The following is a 17424-nucleotide window of genomic DNA, read 5'->3' as shown; positions in this document are numbered from 1 at the left end:
TCAATGAAATGAGAAAGTAGAAGTCTATTCGCAGCAGCAACTCTCACACACCGGTTGCACCCATAACAGTTGGCGAGTCGGCTAATAAGTGTTAACTACTGTGCCTTTAAGAGGATGGACGAGCAGAGGGGAAATTTAATCGCTCCTTAACGGACCAAAGGCTCATCAATTGACTGACGAGCAAGAAGGACGATTTTCGGATCTTTACTGCGTCAATTCGCTTTTTGCAGCGTCAATTGCCAAAAAGTTACTTTTTTCTTTGTTTTTACACGTGGGACTATGTTGTTAAACTAGTTTATTAGATTACGTGTTGCACCTTTCAGAAACAGTCATCGGGATTACAATTACGCGCTACCCACACCGTTATCGAGGGCTTTTACGCAGCACGGAGTCCTGGGGAGTCCCTCGCATCCGCCCATATCCTGCCTCCTGTTCGACAAGTTCTGTCCCTTTCTTTCCTCACACCAGTTTACATCGCATAGCTGTTAATTGGGGATTCGGAGCAGTAAAGACCGGTAAAATGGCTGAGGAGCAGGGGAAAACGGGGAAAGGGATCAACACTGGGAAACTGGCCACCAGCATGCAGAAAAGACTTAGCAGAGCGCAAGAAAAGGTAAGCAGGTAGACTGAGACGTGAACTGTTACCCACTTTCACGCCACGTTTTTTTTTCTCTCAATTGAAACCGCACAGAGTGCATTCAACTGGGTACTGTGGCTGTCCAGTTCTACACCCAGCTTTCCATCTAAATGTCAAGCCCGCTCCGCTATTTCTATTTGCGTTCTCGGCCTCATTTGTGAATCTAACCCGTTAGTTTTGACAGGCAGCAGGGGGTTGGGTTATTGCAGAAAGAGCCGAATGCGCTGACAAATTAAATTGCAGCCACACGCATGCTTATTTTTCTAACCGGTTGTCTTTGTTCTATCCAAATAACTACTTTCTTACAATGCATGTGTTACATTGTACACTGTTACAGTAGGATGTTAGGCTAGGCTAGTCTACACTATCTCTCAGCGAAGTGGAGGGTATTCCTAAACTGTTTGTTTGACCAGTTAAAAAAAAATGTTTTTTACTTTTGTGTCTAGTCCTGGAAATATCCTCACTGAGTGAAGTTTGAAATTGTGAGCACGATTATTAATTATATAAGTAATTACATGATAGTGTCAGAATAACATTTTAAGGAGACTTTCTGCTTTCTAAAGCCAAACTTCTCCCAAGTGAAGCAGGCAGGAAATGTTGTCTAGTCCGATGACTCTTTGCCTAAACCCTTGGGAATTAACGACCACAACAACACCAGACTCTGGCATACAGGAAGCTCAGTCAACTGCAAGGGGGAAATAAACCATGGAACAGACAGACCTGGGTCTTCTCTTCAGCTCTAGTTTACCACAGTGGGACACCTCGGTTTCCGTTGGAGTACAGGCTTGTCTACAAATCCACATGGTCACTTCCTGTCATGTCCTCATTATAGGAATGGTAATCCCACTCCTGCCTATTTGGCTTGGAATGACAATCTATGGATAGATGCTTGGCCCCTAGGATGGGGAGTAGGGATGGAAACAGACTGGCTGAGTGTGACTTGGCTTTCTTGTGTGTTTGTCCGTCTGATAATGTGTATACATACAGTGCATACGTGTGTTTGGGAGAGTGCTTGCCAACCCTCCTGGTTTGACCTTTGACCTGGAGTCTTCTGGCATTAACCTTCATCCCCAAGTCAGCAGTAGAGCTATTTCAGGAGATTGAATTCATCCCTGAATTAAATCGATAACTTGAAACTTAAACAAAAAAGTAAAAGGAGTTGTATTATCGGGAATGAGTTCTCCCGGAATGAGTTCTCCCGGAATGAGCTCTCCCGGAATGAGTTCTCCCGGAATGAGTTCTCCCGGAATGAGTTCTCCCGGAATGAGTTCTCCCGGAATGAGTTCTCCCGGAATGAGTTCTCCCGGAATGAGCTCTCCCGGAATGAGCTCTCCCGGAATGAGCTCTCCCGGAATGAGCTCTCCCGGAATGAGCTCTCCCGGAATGAGCTCTGTCTGAGTTTACGCTTCTCAAGCTGGGAAGCAACGTTTGAATCACTTCCTTGTTACCCTCACCTGAAAAACTTGAATGTTTCTGTCCCCACCCTCATTAACCATCTCATTCCTCAACATCATAGCCACTATTCTTGTGTTACCATACTTTCAAGTCTCATCCATCGCTCGGCTATTAGAGTGAGAAAGGCAGAAATGTATTTTCCCCCTCTGTCCCACCCATTCACCCTGCCACCAGCTGTCTTCTCTGACCATTCCCACCCATTCTGCCACCAGCTGTCTTCTCTGACCAGTAACTCTGTCCCACCCATTCACCCTGCCACCAGCTGTCTTCTCTGACCAGTAACTCTGTCAAACCCCTTTGCCACCAGCTGTCTTCTCTGACCAGTAACTCTGTCCCACCCATTCACCCTGCCACCAGCTGTCTTCTCTGACCAGTAACTCTGTCCCACCCATTCACCCTGCCACCAGCTGTCTTCTCTGACCAGTAACTCTGTCCCACCCATTCACCCTGCCACCAGCTGTCTTCTCTGACCAGTAACTCTGTCCCACCCCTTCACCCTGCCACCAGCTGTCTTCTCTGACCAGTAACTCTGTCCCACCCCTTCACCCTGCCACCAGCTGTCTTCTCTGACCAGTAACTCTGTCCCACCCATTCACCCTGCCACCAGCTGTCTTCTCTGACCAGTAACTCTGTCCCACCCATTCACCCTGCCACCAGCTGTCTTCTCTGACCAGTAACTCTGTCAAACCCCTTCACCCTGCCACCAGCTGTCTTCTCTGACCAGTAACTCTGTCCCACCCATTCACCCTGCCACCAGCTGTCTTCTCTGACCAGTAACTCTGTCCCACCCATTCACCCTGCCACCAGCTGTCTTCTCTGACCAGTAACTCTGTCCCACCCATTCACCCTGCCACCAGCTGTCTTCTCTGACCAGTAACTCTGTCCCGCCCCTTCACCCTGCCACCAGCTGTCTTCTCTGACCAGTAACTCTGTCCCACCCATTCACCCTGCCACCAGCTGTCTTCTCTGACCAGTAACTCTGTCCCACCCCTTCACCCTGCCACCAGCTGTCTTCTCTGACCAGTAACTCTGTCCCACCCATTCACCCTGCCACCAGCTGTCTTCTCTGACCAGTAACTCTGTCCCACCCATTCACCCTGCCACCAGCTGTCTTCTCTGACCAGTAACTCTGTCAAACCCCTTCACCCTGCCACCAGCTGTCTTCTCTGACCAGTAACTCTGTCCCACCCATTCACCCTGCCACCAGCTGTCTTCTCTGACCAGTAACTCTGTCCCACCCATTCACCCTGCCACCAGCTGTCTTCTCTGACCAGTAACTCTGTCCCACCCATTCACCCTGCCACCAGCTGTCTTCTCTGACCAGTAACTCTGTCCCACCCATTCACCCTGCCACCAGCTGTCTTCTCTGACCAGTAACTCTGTCCCACCCATTCACCCTGCCACCAGCTGTCTTCTCTGACCAGTAACTCTGTCCCGCCCCTTCACCCTGCCACCAGCTGTCTTCTCTGACCAGTAACTCTGTCCCACCCCTTCACCCTGCCACCAGCTGTCTTCTCTGACCAGTAACTCTGTCCCGCCCCTTCACCCTGCCACCAGCTGTCTTCTCTGACCAGTAACTCTGTCCCGCCCCTTCACCCTGCCACCAGCTGTCTTCTCTGACCAGTAACTCTGTCCCACCCCTTCACCCTGCCACCAGCTGTCTTCTCTGACCAGTAACTCTGTCCCACCCCTTCACCCTGCCACCAGCTGTCTTCTCTGACCAGTAACTCTGTCCCACCCCTTCACCCTGCCACCAGCTGTCTTCTCTGACCAGTAACTCTGTCCCACCCCTTCACCCTGCCACCAGCTGTCTTCTCTGACCAGTAACTCTGTCCCACCCCTTCACCCTGCCACCAGCTGTCTTCTCTGACCAGTAAATCTGTCCCACCCCTTCACCCTGCCACCAGCTGTCTTCTCTGACCAGTAACTCTGTCCCACCCCTTCACCCTGCCACCAGCTGTCTTCTCTGACCAGTAACTCTGTCCCACCCCTTCACCCTGCCACCAGCTGTCTTCTCTGACCAGTAACTCTGTCCCACCCCTTCACCCTGCCACCAGCTGTCTTCTCTGACCAGTAACTCTGTCCCACCCCTTCACCCTGCCACCAGCTGTCTTCTCTGACCAGTAACTCTGTCTGCATGGCTGGTGGTCACATTTAGATTCCACTTTGTAGTTTCTGGCTAGCTATTGGCTAACCCCTCCCTAGTGACTGACCTAAAGTTTCACCAGTGGACGTAGCGGAGGAATCTAGAGGACGCTGTCACTGGGTGCCCATCGTGGTTGTCATAGTGATGTCATGCCAGCCTGCACCCTCTGAGGGTAGACACAACGAGCAGCCCAATAATGACCCATGCAGTAAAGCATGATAGGAGAATTCCTCCTGGGGAATCTGGATGTGTCTGAATGGTCATGGGGTGGTGGTGGTGCCCTTTTGAAACCTGACAGCCACCCCTGTCTCATTCAGAAGTCCGACACCCCCTGCACTTTGAATACACTGACCTCTGCACCTCTGCCACCCCAGTTATGACCCTATGCTACTCACATAGTGATAAAACCTCCCAGATCCCAGACCCCACCCTCATGTCCCTGAGGCTCAGCTTGTCCCCCTCCCTCCACCACAGTTCTGCCTTCACACCTGTCCATGCCCTGAAACCCCCCAGTCCAGCAGAGAGGTTATCTATGAATAGCAATAGCTCACAAGGCCTCCATTTTGTGTGTGTGTGTGTGGTGGTTCGCACTGGCATCCCAGTCAGGCCTGAGGGGGTATTTTGGGGGGGCTGAAATTGAACACTGGTCAGCAGCAGCAGGCATGTCTCAGGCCTCTGTCAATGCCTAGTAGAGCAGACGGAGAGGAACACACCTTTATACACACACACACACACACACACACAAGATACACCTCTGCAGCACACACACACACAGTAAACCTGTTTGGCTCCTGGTAAATCTCACTTAAGACCCAGAGAGGCCTAATGGAGTGTCTGTGTGTGTCTAGCACTGGAGCGGAGATTCCTTCTCCATGGATTCCTCTCTACTGGGTAAGGAGAGATATCGTAGGGGGGGGCAGAGAGTTGGGGAAGGAGAGGTGTGAGAGGGGGGGACAGAGCGTTGGGGAAGGAGGGAAGGAGGGGGGACAGAGAGTTGGGGAAGGAGAGGTGTGGGGGGGACAGAGTTGGGGAAGGAGAGGTGTGAGAGGGGGGGACAGAGAGTTGGGGAAGGAGAGGTGTGAGAGGGGGGGGGGACAGAGAGTTGGGGAAGGAGAGGTGTGAGAGGGGGGGGACAGAGAGTTGGGGAAGGAGAGGTGTGAGAGGGGGGGGGGGACAGAGAGTTGGGGAAGGAGAGGTGTGAGGGGGGGGACAGAGAGTTGGGAAGGAGAGGTGTGAGAGGGGGGGGACAGAGAGTTGGGGAAGGAGAGGTGTGAGAGGGGGGGACAGAGAGTTGGGGAAGGAGAGGTGTGAGGGGGGGGGGACAGAGAGTTGGGGAAGGAGAGGTGTGAGGGGGGGACAGAGAGTTGGGGAAGGAGAGGTGTGAGAGGGGGGGGGAGTTGGGGAAGAGAGGTGTGAGAGGGGGGACAGAGAGTTGGGGAAGGAGAGGTGTGAGAGGGGGGGGGACAGAGAGTTGGGGAAGGAGAGGTGTGAGAGGGGGGGGGACAGAGAGTTGGGGAAGGAGAGGTGTGAGAGGGGGGGGACAGAGAGTTGGGTAAGGGAGATATCGTGAGAGGGGGGGGACAGAGAGTTGGGAAAGGAGAGGTGTGAGAGGGGGGGGACAGAGAGTTGGGGAAGGAGAGGTGTGAGAGGGGGGGACAGAGAGTTGGGGAAGGAGAGTGTGAGAGGGGGGGACAGAGTTGGGGAAGGAGAGGTGTGAGAGGGGGGGGGGACAGAGAGTTGGGGAAGGAGAGGTGTGAGAGGGGGGGGCAGAGTTGGGGAAGGAGAGGTGTGAGAGATGGGGGGGGGGGGGGACAGAGAGTTGGGGAAGGAGAGGTGTGAGAGATGGGGGGGGCAGAGAGTTGGGGAAGGAGAGGTGTGAGAGATGGGGGGGGCAGAGAGTTGGGGAAGGACAGGTGTGAGAGATGGGGGGACAGAGAGTTGGGGAAGGAGAGGTGTGAGAGATGGGGGGGAATAAGTGACGGTACACAGAAAAATACATCACACACAGTCCCTCTCTGTCACACACACAGTCCCTCTCTGTCACACACACAGTCCCTCTCTGTCACACACAGTCCCTCTCTGTCACACACAGTCCCTCTCTGTCACACACAGTCCCTCTCTGTCACACACAGTCCCTCTCTGTCACACACAGTCCCTCTCTGTCACACACACAGTCCCTCTCTGTCACACACACAGTCCCTCTCTGTCACACACACAGTCCCTCTCTGTCATACACACAGTCCCTCTCTGTCACACACACAGTCCCTCTCTGTCACACACACAGTCCCTCTCTGTCACACACACAGTCCCTCTCTGTCACACACACAGTCCCTCTCTGTCACACACACAGTCCCTCTCTGTCACACACACAGTCCCTCTCTGTCACACACACAGTCCCTCTCTGTCACACACACAGTAAACCCATTTGGCTCCTGGTAAATCTCATTAAGACCCAGAGAGGCCTAATGGGGTGTGTGAGGGGGAGAGAGAGAGACTGTGTATTTTTCTGTGTGTTCTGTTACTTCTGGTAGTTGGTGGTGGAAAGTAGCATGACATCCTCTCTGAACATCACGTGGGGTCGGGCTGTTACACTCTGACCTGGGGACTAAAATGTCAACCTTCGGTCAGTGAAGTGAACTGGTTGATTCAGGGCAGCTACAGTAAAACATTCTATCCAGTTTGGCCTGTCAACAACTCCTGTGGTGAATATCACACTGACAGATCTAGAGGCGCTAGAGTTCAACCCTACGGAATATAGAACGGCATCCAGACTCTGGATGAGTCTTGCAATGCTTGGTTGGTGCTTGGTTGAATCAGTCCACAGCAAGGAGAAATGAGTGTGTAACTTTCCTTTTGATGTTCTGTTAGTCAGAACATCACCTCAGGGGGGCTTGGTTGACACGTGGAGAGTAGAATGTGCTGGTCAGTACTTGAGGTGTTGTCGGGAGGGAGAATATCACTGGAAATAGTGACACCATTGCTTTAGGACCTTTTAGTTTCAACCTTGCCACAGCAGGTGCTGCAGACCGTCTAGAAGGCATAAGAATAGAACTAGGGACTTCCCCGTCCTCTTACCGTGTGGAGCTTCTAACCACAGAAGTAGTGACTCGCTCACCGTGTTGAATGAGACCCCGAACTCACGACAACTACGAGCTAAGAGTCTGACGAAATGTACTCCTGAAATGTACTCCCGAAATGTACTCCCGGGACTCATGATCTGTCCAGCTTACAGTAAGGCCCCATGCCTGTTGTTTAATCACTGCCGGAGTTCTTTGAAGTCCTTGGCAGTCTTCTACTGTACAGCCCCTCCCCTTCCTGCTATTTCCTCTTCCTCGCTACACTCCCCCTGACAGACTGCTGCTCATATTGTTCACTTCTTGTTAAAAAAAAATTTTTTTTTTAGAGTACATTATTTGCAACATACCTAGACACCCTAACTATTTGTAGGTTCTTTAGTATGTTTTTAGCATTTGGAGAATGCAGAAATTCTAGTGGAAATCAGTTAGCGGTTCAGGTCGAAAAGTAAACTATCCCTTTAACACTCAAGTCCTCTTTATGGTGGGGGTCATGGATAGAGTTTCTTCCTGCTGCACCCCCCCCATTAGACATTCCACCAGAAGGTTGTAACTTCTGATCTGAGGCATGGTGTTAGACAGCATTGCAGTTGGCCAAGGGGGCAACTTTACAGTAATAATAATATAATAATATATGCCATTTAGCAGACGCTTTTATCCAAAGCGACTTACAGTCATGTGTGCATACATTCTACGTATGGGTGGTCCCGGGGATCGAACCCACTACCCTGGCGTTACAAGCGCCATGCTCTACCAACTGAGCTACAGAACCCACCCAGTAGTTTTCATGGGCTGAATATGGGGGATGATGACGCTGTATCAAGGTATCACGGGATCCCTGAGGTCAAACAAGTTATCTGGTTGTGTTGATGGCATTGGGTCAGGCTAACCTCAGTCACAGAAGATAAGACGTCTGTCTGCACCACTACAGTAAACCAGGCCCCAAGGCTGCTGTTCCACTACAGTAAACCAGGCCCCAAGGCTGCTGTTCCACTACAGTAAACCAGGCCCCAAGGCTGCTGCACCACTACAGTAGACACTACAGTAAACCAGGCCCCAAGGCTACTGCACCACTACAGTAGACACTACAGTAAACCAGGCCCCAAGGCTGCTGTTCCACTACAGTAAACCAGGCCCCAAGGCTACTGCACCACTACAGTAGACACTACAGTAAACCAGGCCCCAAGACTGCAGTTCCACTACAGTAGACCAGGCCCCAAGGCTACTGCACCACTACAGTAGACACTACAGTAAACCAGGCCCAAAGGCTGCTGTTCCACTACAGTAAACCAGGCCCCAAGGCTGCTGTTCCACTACAGTAGACACTACAGTAAACCAGGCCCCAAGGCTGCTGTTCCACTACAGTAAACCAGGCCCCAAGGCTGCTGTTCCACTACAGTAAACCAGGCCCCAAGGCTGCTGTTCCACTACAGTAGACACTACAGTAAACCAGGCCCCAAGGCTGCTGTTCCACTACAGTAGACACTACAGTAAACCAGGCCCCAAGGCTGCTGTTCCACTACAGTAAACCAGGCCCCAAGGCTGCTGTTCCACTACAGTAAACCAGGCCCCAAGGCTGCTGTTCCACTACAGTAGACACTACAGTAAACCAGGCCCCAAGGCTACTGCACCACTACAGTAAACCAGGCCCCAAGGCTGCTGTTCCACTACAGTAAACCAGCCCACAAGGCTGTTTCTCACTGTAAGAAGCACCTCTGTCATTCATTCTGTGGTGCAGGAAGTGCCACTGTTGCCACTGTTTCTGTGGTGCAAGAAGTGCCACTGTGTCCTAGACTAGAGGAAAGCCCTGTGCCATCAGGAAGTGCCACTGTGTCCTAGACTAGAGGAAAGCCCTGTGCCATCAGGAAGTGCCACTGTGTCCTAGACTAGAGGAAAGCCCTGTGCCGTCAGGAAGTGCCACTGTGTCCTAGACTAGAGGAAAGCCCTGTGCCGTCAGGAAGTGCCACTGTGTCCTAGACTAGAGGAAAGCCCTGTGCCGTCAGGAAGTGCCACTGTGTCCTAGACTAGAGGAAAGCCCTGTGCCGTCAGGAAGTGCCACTGTGTCCTAGACTAGAGGAAAGCCCTGTGCCGTCAGGAAGTGCCACTGTGTCCTAGACTAGAGGAAAGCCCTGTGCCGTCAGGAAGTGCCACTGTGTCCTAGACTAGAGGAAAGCCCTGTGCCGTCAGGAAGTGCCACTGTGTCCTAGACTAGAGGAAAGCCCTGTGCCGTCAGGAAGTGCCACTGTGTCCTAGACTAGAGGAAAGCCCTGTGCCGTCAGGAAGTGCCACTGTGTCCTAGACTAGAGGAAAGCCCTGTGCCGTCAGGAAGTGCCACTGTGTCCTAGACTAGAGGAAAGCCCTGTGCCGTCAGGAAGTGCCACTGTGTCCTAGACTAGAGGAAAGCCCTGTGCCATCAGGAAGTGCCACTGTGTCCTAGACTAGAGGAATGCCCTGTGCCATCAGGAAGTGCCACTGTGTCCTAGACTAGAGGAAAGCCCTGTGCCATCAGGAAGTGCCACTGTGTCCTAGACTAGAGGAAAGCCCTGTGCCATCAGGAAGTGCCACGGTCTCTGGCCTGGGTCCTTTTAATTTTTTGACACCTATGGTGTTGCCCCTGCTCTTCTGGTTTTTCAGATCTGAGAGGATTGGACAGGCTAAATCAAATGGCGGAGGCTACAACAGCCTTTGGAAGAACCAGGCAACGGCATTGACACAGTGATTGATTATACCTACCCAGTCTTTTCAGATCTGTCAATACTGTCCCGGTCTTCTTCAGTGATAAAGCCAAAGTGTCAGGGCAGGGGTAGTGTTCAATAGGGCAAAACATGCAACAAGTGTTTCCTATTGGACAAGTTCAGATAGTACCTTGACGTTTCAAAAGTTGTTATATTTTTCCTGTTTTGTGCCTACTGGACACAACCAAGCTCTATGGCAAGAGGCTAGGGAGTGAAATGGAACCTGGTCCATAACTGTGATGTCCAGGAAGTGGTGATCATCCCTGTGGTGTAAGTGAAGGGAAATCCCCTGGTCCCGTGTGGGCCAGGATTAGGCAGCCAGGTGGCTGGGGTTAGTTATAGCTGTGTGGTGGGAGGAGTCAACTGACCAGATTAGCTGGTGACCTTGGCAACATCCTCTGACACAATGACGAGCCAAAGAGCTCGCTCTGACGCTCTCTCAGGTCCACAACAATTTCACTCCTCTCTCTCTCTCTCTCTCTCTCTCTCTCTCTCTCTTTCAAATGCAAAGGGGCTTTATTGCCATGAGAAACATGTTTACATTGCCAAAGCAAGTGAAGTGAACAAAAGTGAGAAGACGCAAAACATCAACAAACTATTAGAATTGAAAAGTAGATATTGAACTCAAAGGTTTAAAAAAAGAGATGAAGTGTTATTATCAGTTCTTTCAAAATGAATTGAAATTGCTTTATTGGCACGACATAATGTACAGTACCAGTCCAATTTGGACATACCTACTTATTCAAGGGTTTCTTTATTTTTTACTATTTTCTACATTTTAAGATAGTGAAGACAAACTATCAAATAATGTAGTAACCAAAAAAGTGTTAAACAAATCAAAATATATTTGCTATTTGAGATTCTTCAAAGTAGCCACCCTTTGCCTTGATGACAGCTTTACACACTCTTGGCATTCTCTCAATCAGCTTCATGAGGATGGAATGCATTTCAATTAACAGGTGTGCCTTGTTAAGATAATTTGTGTAATTTCTTTCCTCCTTAATGAGTTTGAAAAGTTTATTCAAGTGCAGTTGCAAAAAAACATCCAGCTCTATGATGAAACATGAAACCGCCACAGGAACATGAGGACCGCCACAGGAATGGAAGACCCAGAGTTACCTCTGCTGCAGAGGATGAGTTCATTAGAGTTACCTCTGCTGCAGAGGATGAGTTCATTAGAGTTACCTCTGCTGCAGAGGATGAGTTCATTAGAGTTACCTCTGCTGCAGAGGATGAGTTCATTAGAGTTACCTCTGCTGCAGAGGATGAGTTCATTAGAGTTACCTCTGCTGCAGAGGATGAGTTCATTAGAGTTACCTCTGCTGCAGAGGATGAGTTCATTAGAGTTACCTCTGCTGCAGAGGATGAGTTCATTAGAGTTACCTCTGCTGCAGAGGATGAGTTCATTAGAGTTACCTCTGCTGCAGAGGATGAGTTCATTAGAGTTACCAGCCTCAGAAATTGCAGCCCAAATAAATGCTTACAGACGCATTTCAACATCAACTGTTCAGAGGAGGCTGCGTATCAAATCAAATGTATTTATATAGCCCTTCATACATCAGCTGATATCTCAAATTGCTGTACAGAAACCCAGCCTAAATCCCCAAACAGCAAGCAATGCAGGTGTAGAAGCACGGTGGCTAGGAAAAACTCTCTAGAAAGGCCAAAACCTAGGAAGAAACCTAGAGAGGAACCAGGCTATGTGGGGTGGCCAGCCTCTTCTGGCTGTATCATAATGACACGCGTCACCAATGCAGCCATATGTCTACAGTATGATGTCATTACTGACCTAATGGACATGTGCAATCAATGTGCCCCTTGTCATCATACATCTGAAGCAGAGAATGGTGAAACTCACATCATTTGCATATTGATGAACTAGCTATACATGTTCTCAGTTCAAACTGATGCACTAGGTCATGTATATGAGGCTAACCATAAGATGTTCTACATGATGTTTCTGACATGAAATGGTTTGGTGCAAATCCAACCCTTGGATTCTAGGTACAGTACTGTACATGGAAATAAGGAGCTGGGTGTGTTGGGGGGAGCGTTTGTATTCTACCTTGTTTATTTTCTGAGAATGATTTTAGACTACTGAGACAAAAGCAGAAGGTCAATGGCATGGAGGAGGATTGCAGAGATGTTGATAGTGAGATAGATTTGCACAACAATGTTTGCAAGTCAAAGCCACAATGTCCTTTACCCAAAGGACCCATTCATGTCCATGTAGGCCAATGTATTTTACAGGAAGTGAGTTATAATCATCAATGCCATGACACAAGTAGAATTAAAGAGCCATAACCATAATCCAATTGGTAGCATATTACATAGGAAATTCATGCGTAAATGTGCTGCATGGTCATTCCGACGTCAGCATTGCCTGTGCACCATTTATGGCGATAGGACCTCTGCAGAAGTACAGTGCCTTGCGAAAGTATTCGGCCCCCTTGAACTTTGCGACCTTTTGCCACATTTCAGGCTTCAAACATAAAGATATAAAACTGTATTTTTTGTGAAGAATCAACAACAAGTGGGACACAATCATGAAGTGGAACGACATTTATTGGATATTTCAAACTTTTTTAACAAATCAAAAACTGAAAAATTGGGCGTGCAAAATTATTCAGCCCCCTTAAGTTAATACTTTGTAGCGCCACCTTTTGCTGCGATTACAGCTGTAAGTCGCTTGGGGTATGTCTCTATCAGTTTTGCACATCGAGAGACTGAAATTTTTTCCCATTCCTCCTTGCAAAACAGCTCGAGCTCAGTGAGGTTGGATGGAGAGCATTTGTGAACAGCAGTTTTCAGTTCTTTCCACAGATTCTCGATTGGATTCAGGTCTGGACTTTGACTTGGCCATTCTAACACCTGGATATGTTTATTTTTGAACCATTCCATTGTAGATTTTGCTTTATGTTTTGGATCATTGTCTTGTTGGAAGACAAATCTCCGTCCCAGTCTCAGGTCTTTTGCAGACTCCATCAGGTTTTCTTCCAGAATGGTCCTGTATTTGGCTCCATCCATCTTCCCATCAATTTTAACCATCTTCCCTGTCCCTGCTGAAGAAAAGCAGGCCCAAACCATGATGCTGCCACCACCATGTTTGACAGTGGGGATGGTGTGTTCAGGGTGATGAGCTGTGTTGCTTTTATGCCAAACATAACGTTTTGCATTGTTGCCAAAAAGTTCAATTTTGGTTTCATCTGACCAGAGCACCTTCTTCCACATGTTTGGTGTGTCTCCCAGGTGGCTTGTGGCAAACTTTAAACAACACTTTTTATGGATATCTTTAAGAAATGGCTTTCTTCTTGCCACTCTTCCATAAAGGCCAGATTTGTGTAATATACGACTGATTGTTGTCCTATGGACAGAGTCTCCCACCTCAGCTGTAGATCTCTGCAGTTCATCCAGAGTGATCATGGGCCTCTTGGCTGCATCTCTGATCAGTCTTCTCCTTGTATGAGCTGAAAGTTTAGAGGGACGGCCAGGTCTTGGTAGATTTGCAGTGGTCTGATACGCCTTCCATTTCAATATTATCGCTTGCACAGTGCTCCTTGGGATGTTTAAAGCTTGGGAAATCTTTTTGTATCCAAATCCGGCTTTAAACTTCTTCACAGCAGTATCTCGGACCTGCCTGGTGTGTTCCTTGTTCTTCATGATGCTCTCTGCGCTTTTAACGGACCTCTGAGACTATCACAGTGCAGGTGCATTTATATGGAGACTTGATTACACACAGGTGGATTGTATTTATCATCATTAGTCATTTAGGTCAACATTGGATCATTCAGAGATCCTCACTGAACTTCTGGAGAGAGTTTGCTGCACTGGAAGTAAAGGGGCTGAATAATTTTGCACGCCCAATTTTTCAGTTTTTGATTTGTTAAAAAAGTTTGAAATATCCAATAAATGTCGTTCCACTTCATGATTGTGTCCCACTTGTTGTTGATTCTTCACAAAAAAATAGTTTTATATCTTTATGTTTGAAGCCTGAAATGTGGCAAAAGGTCGCAAAGTTCAAAGGGGGCCGAATACTTTCGCAAGGCACTGTAAGGGCATTTATACTTATTGCGCTTCGCAGAGCAGTACAGAGCTGTTGTGAAAGAAATTGTCAAGGAACAAGTCAGTCAGTTTGTGTTTATACAGGACCTCCTGCCCCCACCTACCGTCAACCAATCATGTCAATGCGGAGCTCTCCAGAGCCATCCGCATTGTTACAAAATTTGAGAGGCGGATTTGACCTCTGTGTGCCTCTGGAGGTGTCACACCATCCATACGGCGCCTCCGCACCACATTTATGGCTCAAGCATAAATTGGCTCTTAGTTTATCATTTATAATGCGTGTTACTGGTGATTTCTATCCTTTTGGTAGGCAAATTTCACAATTGAATTGACTCAACACTTTCACAAATGGTGGCTTCGATCACAGTTTTGAGATATAGGTTGCTTGAGGTTCATAGCTAACAGGCAGCACAAACATTGTTGTGCAAATCTCTCTTCACCCACCATCAACACCAAGAATCTATGCAATTGTCCTTCATACCTTATGATTTTGTCTCTGTATTCTAGGAAATCCTATGGAATTGGAAATCCAGACACAGCAACGATCTGTCTTTCCTCCATCTTTTGGGGGGGGTGTTGCCTGGAAATAATGACAGGCGGAACTATGTTTAATGATGGGAAGACTTTCAAGCAAACATCTGCTCCTCACCTGACTTTTCAACGACAGCGGAGGCCACGAGTAATAAGCATAAAGTAGAGCTGAACTTTTTCTATCGCTCTGCTAGCAGGGTTCGCGCCGCTAACTTTCCCACAATCCCCTGCACATTGCTCAGCGTGCTCCCATTGAAAATGAAAGGGGCGGAAGTAGTGGAACCGGTACATTACTTCTGCCTCATGCACCAAGTCCTGTTACTCCTATGACCAGAGAAAGTGACATATTCCTCTAAACCTGTTGAACAAAGTGTTGCCAGCGCTGAATAGCGACTTCAACAAGAACTTACTCATAACAACTGCAGCTCTTTGCTGTTTTTGTTGAGTCTCTCGCTAGTCATGATTTTACAAGTTTAAAATCTCACATGATCAACTTTCATGTGCGTTTGAGGCCTCGTTTTACAGTCGAGGCGCAAGGAAACTGCAGATACGGTGATCTGAGCTCTCTGATTGGCCAGTGGTAGACCTGTAGATGCACTTGATTTACTCTTTGGTCCTGCCTGCGAGGCAGAATTCTACCTTCAGACATGAAATGTTTCATAATGGGAACACTGCCTTCCCGGCGCTACGGCTGCTGAATCAAGTGCAACGACCATTAACAGCACGAAGCAAATACAAACAATACGACACAAGGCTTTATTGTTGTGTTTTTCAAAATGTTCCATCGGTAACCATGGTGAAATAGTTAGCTGTGGTGTGCTGGTAGTTTTAGGGCCATATAACACTGCATGTTGCTTTCTACTTGTGTTTCCCAATAGGTAATGTAGTTTTGTTTTGACTGTTGTAATTTGGTTTATTCAGATTGATTTGTTGTTCTGGTCCTGAGACTTCATTCAGTGTGTTAGTGAACTCTGCCCCAGGATCAGCTGGATGAGGGGACTTTTTCTCCCTTCCTTTACCTTGCATATTATCCTCTTTCCTTTCACTGCCCTCTAACCTCTACATTTGTACATCATCTCCCCTAGTCATCAGCTCTTCATTGCACTATTGCTCCCCTAGTCATCTCCCCTAGTCATCTCCCCTAGTCATCTCCCCTAGTCCCTAGTCATCTCCCCTAGTCATCAGCTCTTCATTGCACTATTGCTCCCCTAGTCATCTCCCCTAGTCATCTCCCCTAGTCATCTCCCCTAGTCATCTCCCCTAGTCATCTCCCCCTAGTCATCAGCTCTTCATAGTCATCTATTGCTCCCCTAGTCATCTCCCCTAGTCATCTCCCCTAGTCATCTCCCCTAGTCATCTCCCCTAGTCATCAGCTCTTCATTGCACTATTTGCTCCCCTAGTCATCAGCTCTTCATTGCCCTTCACTCCCTCCTTTTCACTTCAATGTAATGCTTACTTTTCTATTCTTCTCCTCTTCCCCCTCTTCCTTTTAATGATGAAAGATCTTGTAAAAGCTGACGTCTGCTGTTTTTGTTTTCTATTGTTTGGATGAGTCAGAGGTTATAATATTAAAGAATACAGAAGTGAAACTTTAAGGTTTCAGTTTCTCAGAATCCTGGAGATTCAATGGAAATTTTCCCTTGAAAGCTTTTTAGTGAAGGACTGTGCTCAGTCTGGGTTTGGGAAACTGAACCTGAACTGAAGACACTTAAGCCCTGTTCACACTGCAGGCCTTAATGCTGAAATCAGTTTGGTTTTTCAAATCTGTTTTGGAATATTGACTGTCCAAACAGCAAGTGACCAAATCAAATTTGTGTTCAGACAGCAGTCATTTGTTGACATGGCTATGCTAGTTGTCATAGTAACGATGGGTGTGTGCCAGTGGTGTCGGTTGATTTGGTGGTGATGCTCGTGCTTCCTATCACTCAGAAGTTATGTAACAAGTGAAGGTGACAACAATGGCTGCCATAGATGTTTCCCAGTTGCTGTGAATGTTCAAATTCATAGAGGAAGAACACTTTTAGAACCTCAAAGGATAAGATAATCAAACTTTCAAAACAAGTCCCTTTTAGGCTAGCCACAGCAGTCAGCCAGCTAGCCACAGCAGTCAGCCAGCTAGCCACAGCAGGCAGCCAGCTAGCCACAGCAGTCAGCCAGCTAGCCACAGCAGTCAGCCAGCTAGGTAGGTAGCTGTTTATCTTTCTCGCACATTAGTTTGTAAACAGTTAACAAGCTAGTTCGCTACCATGTCATGTTCTTGTCAAACTGTCAACAGAGTAGCTAGCAGGCAACAACATATACCAAATAAATCTGTGAGGGAAAATTAATCTGATTTGACCGTTCAAGAAAAGTCGTATGGCCTACGAATGTGGCTTGACGTTTCAGATTCCATGTGGCTTTTGGCTGTTCAGACTGGAGGAAAAATAACAGATTAAAATCAGATATGTAAAAAAAAAAATGGATTTGAGTAACTTCAACCTGCCAATGTGAACAAGGCTACACTATCCCCCTCCACAAATGAATTATTTTCCTGTGAGATGACAAATCACGTTGCACAAGCCCTGTTTTGAAACTGACATGTGCTTTATCAGGGTAGTTAGTATTCAACATTTAGTGTCATTTAGAAAATTCCACCAGAGAGAGTCAGAGTTGAACAGCTTAACGCTTCAAAGTTCTCCATGTTGAACTAGGAGATGGACACGCAGAGCCTTTCGTGTGCTTGCCAGCTGGTCTCTGCCAGAGACGGAGGAGACACATGGCTTTGACAGCCTGCCTAAAAATAG

At 48.1% G+C, this 17424-nt stretch overlaps 1 protein-coding gene across 9 annotated transcripts in view; it reads left to right on the top strand.

The window, feature by feature from the left end:
- Positions 1-129: 129 nt before the first annotated feature.
- Positions 130-17424, top strand: part of bin1b (bridging integrator 1b) — a 47728-nt gene continuing 30433 nt past the window's right edge. For 3 of the 9 annotated variants that reach the window (XM_046334942.1, XM_046334939.1, XM_046334938.1), the window contains exon 1: positions 130-613. In XM_046334942.1, the coding sequence (XP_046190898.1) occupies positions 521-613 (93 nt within the window). In that variant the 5' untranslated portion in view covers positions 130-520. The remainder of the gene's footprint in view (positions 614-17424) is intronic. The other 6 variants (XM_046334941.1, XM_046334943.1, XM_046334944.1 and 3 more) reach the window with 4 other exon arrangements.

Source organism: Oncorhynchus gorbuscha, unplaced genomic scaffold, assembly GCF_021184085.1.
Source record: "Oncorhynchus gorbuscha isolate QuinsamMale2020 ecotype Even-year unplaced genomic scaffold, OgorEven_v1.0 Un_scaffold_633, whole genome shotgun sequence".
Lineage (NCBI taxonomy): Eukaryota > Metazoa > Chordata > Actinopteri > Salmoniformes > Salmonidae > Oncorhynchus > Oncorhynchus gorbuscha.
This window is presented reverse-complemented; position numbering and strand designations above follow the sequence as displayed.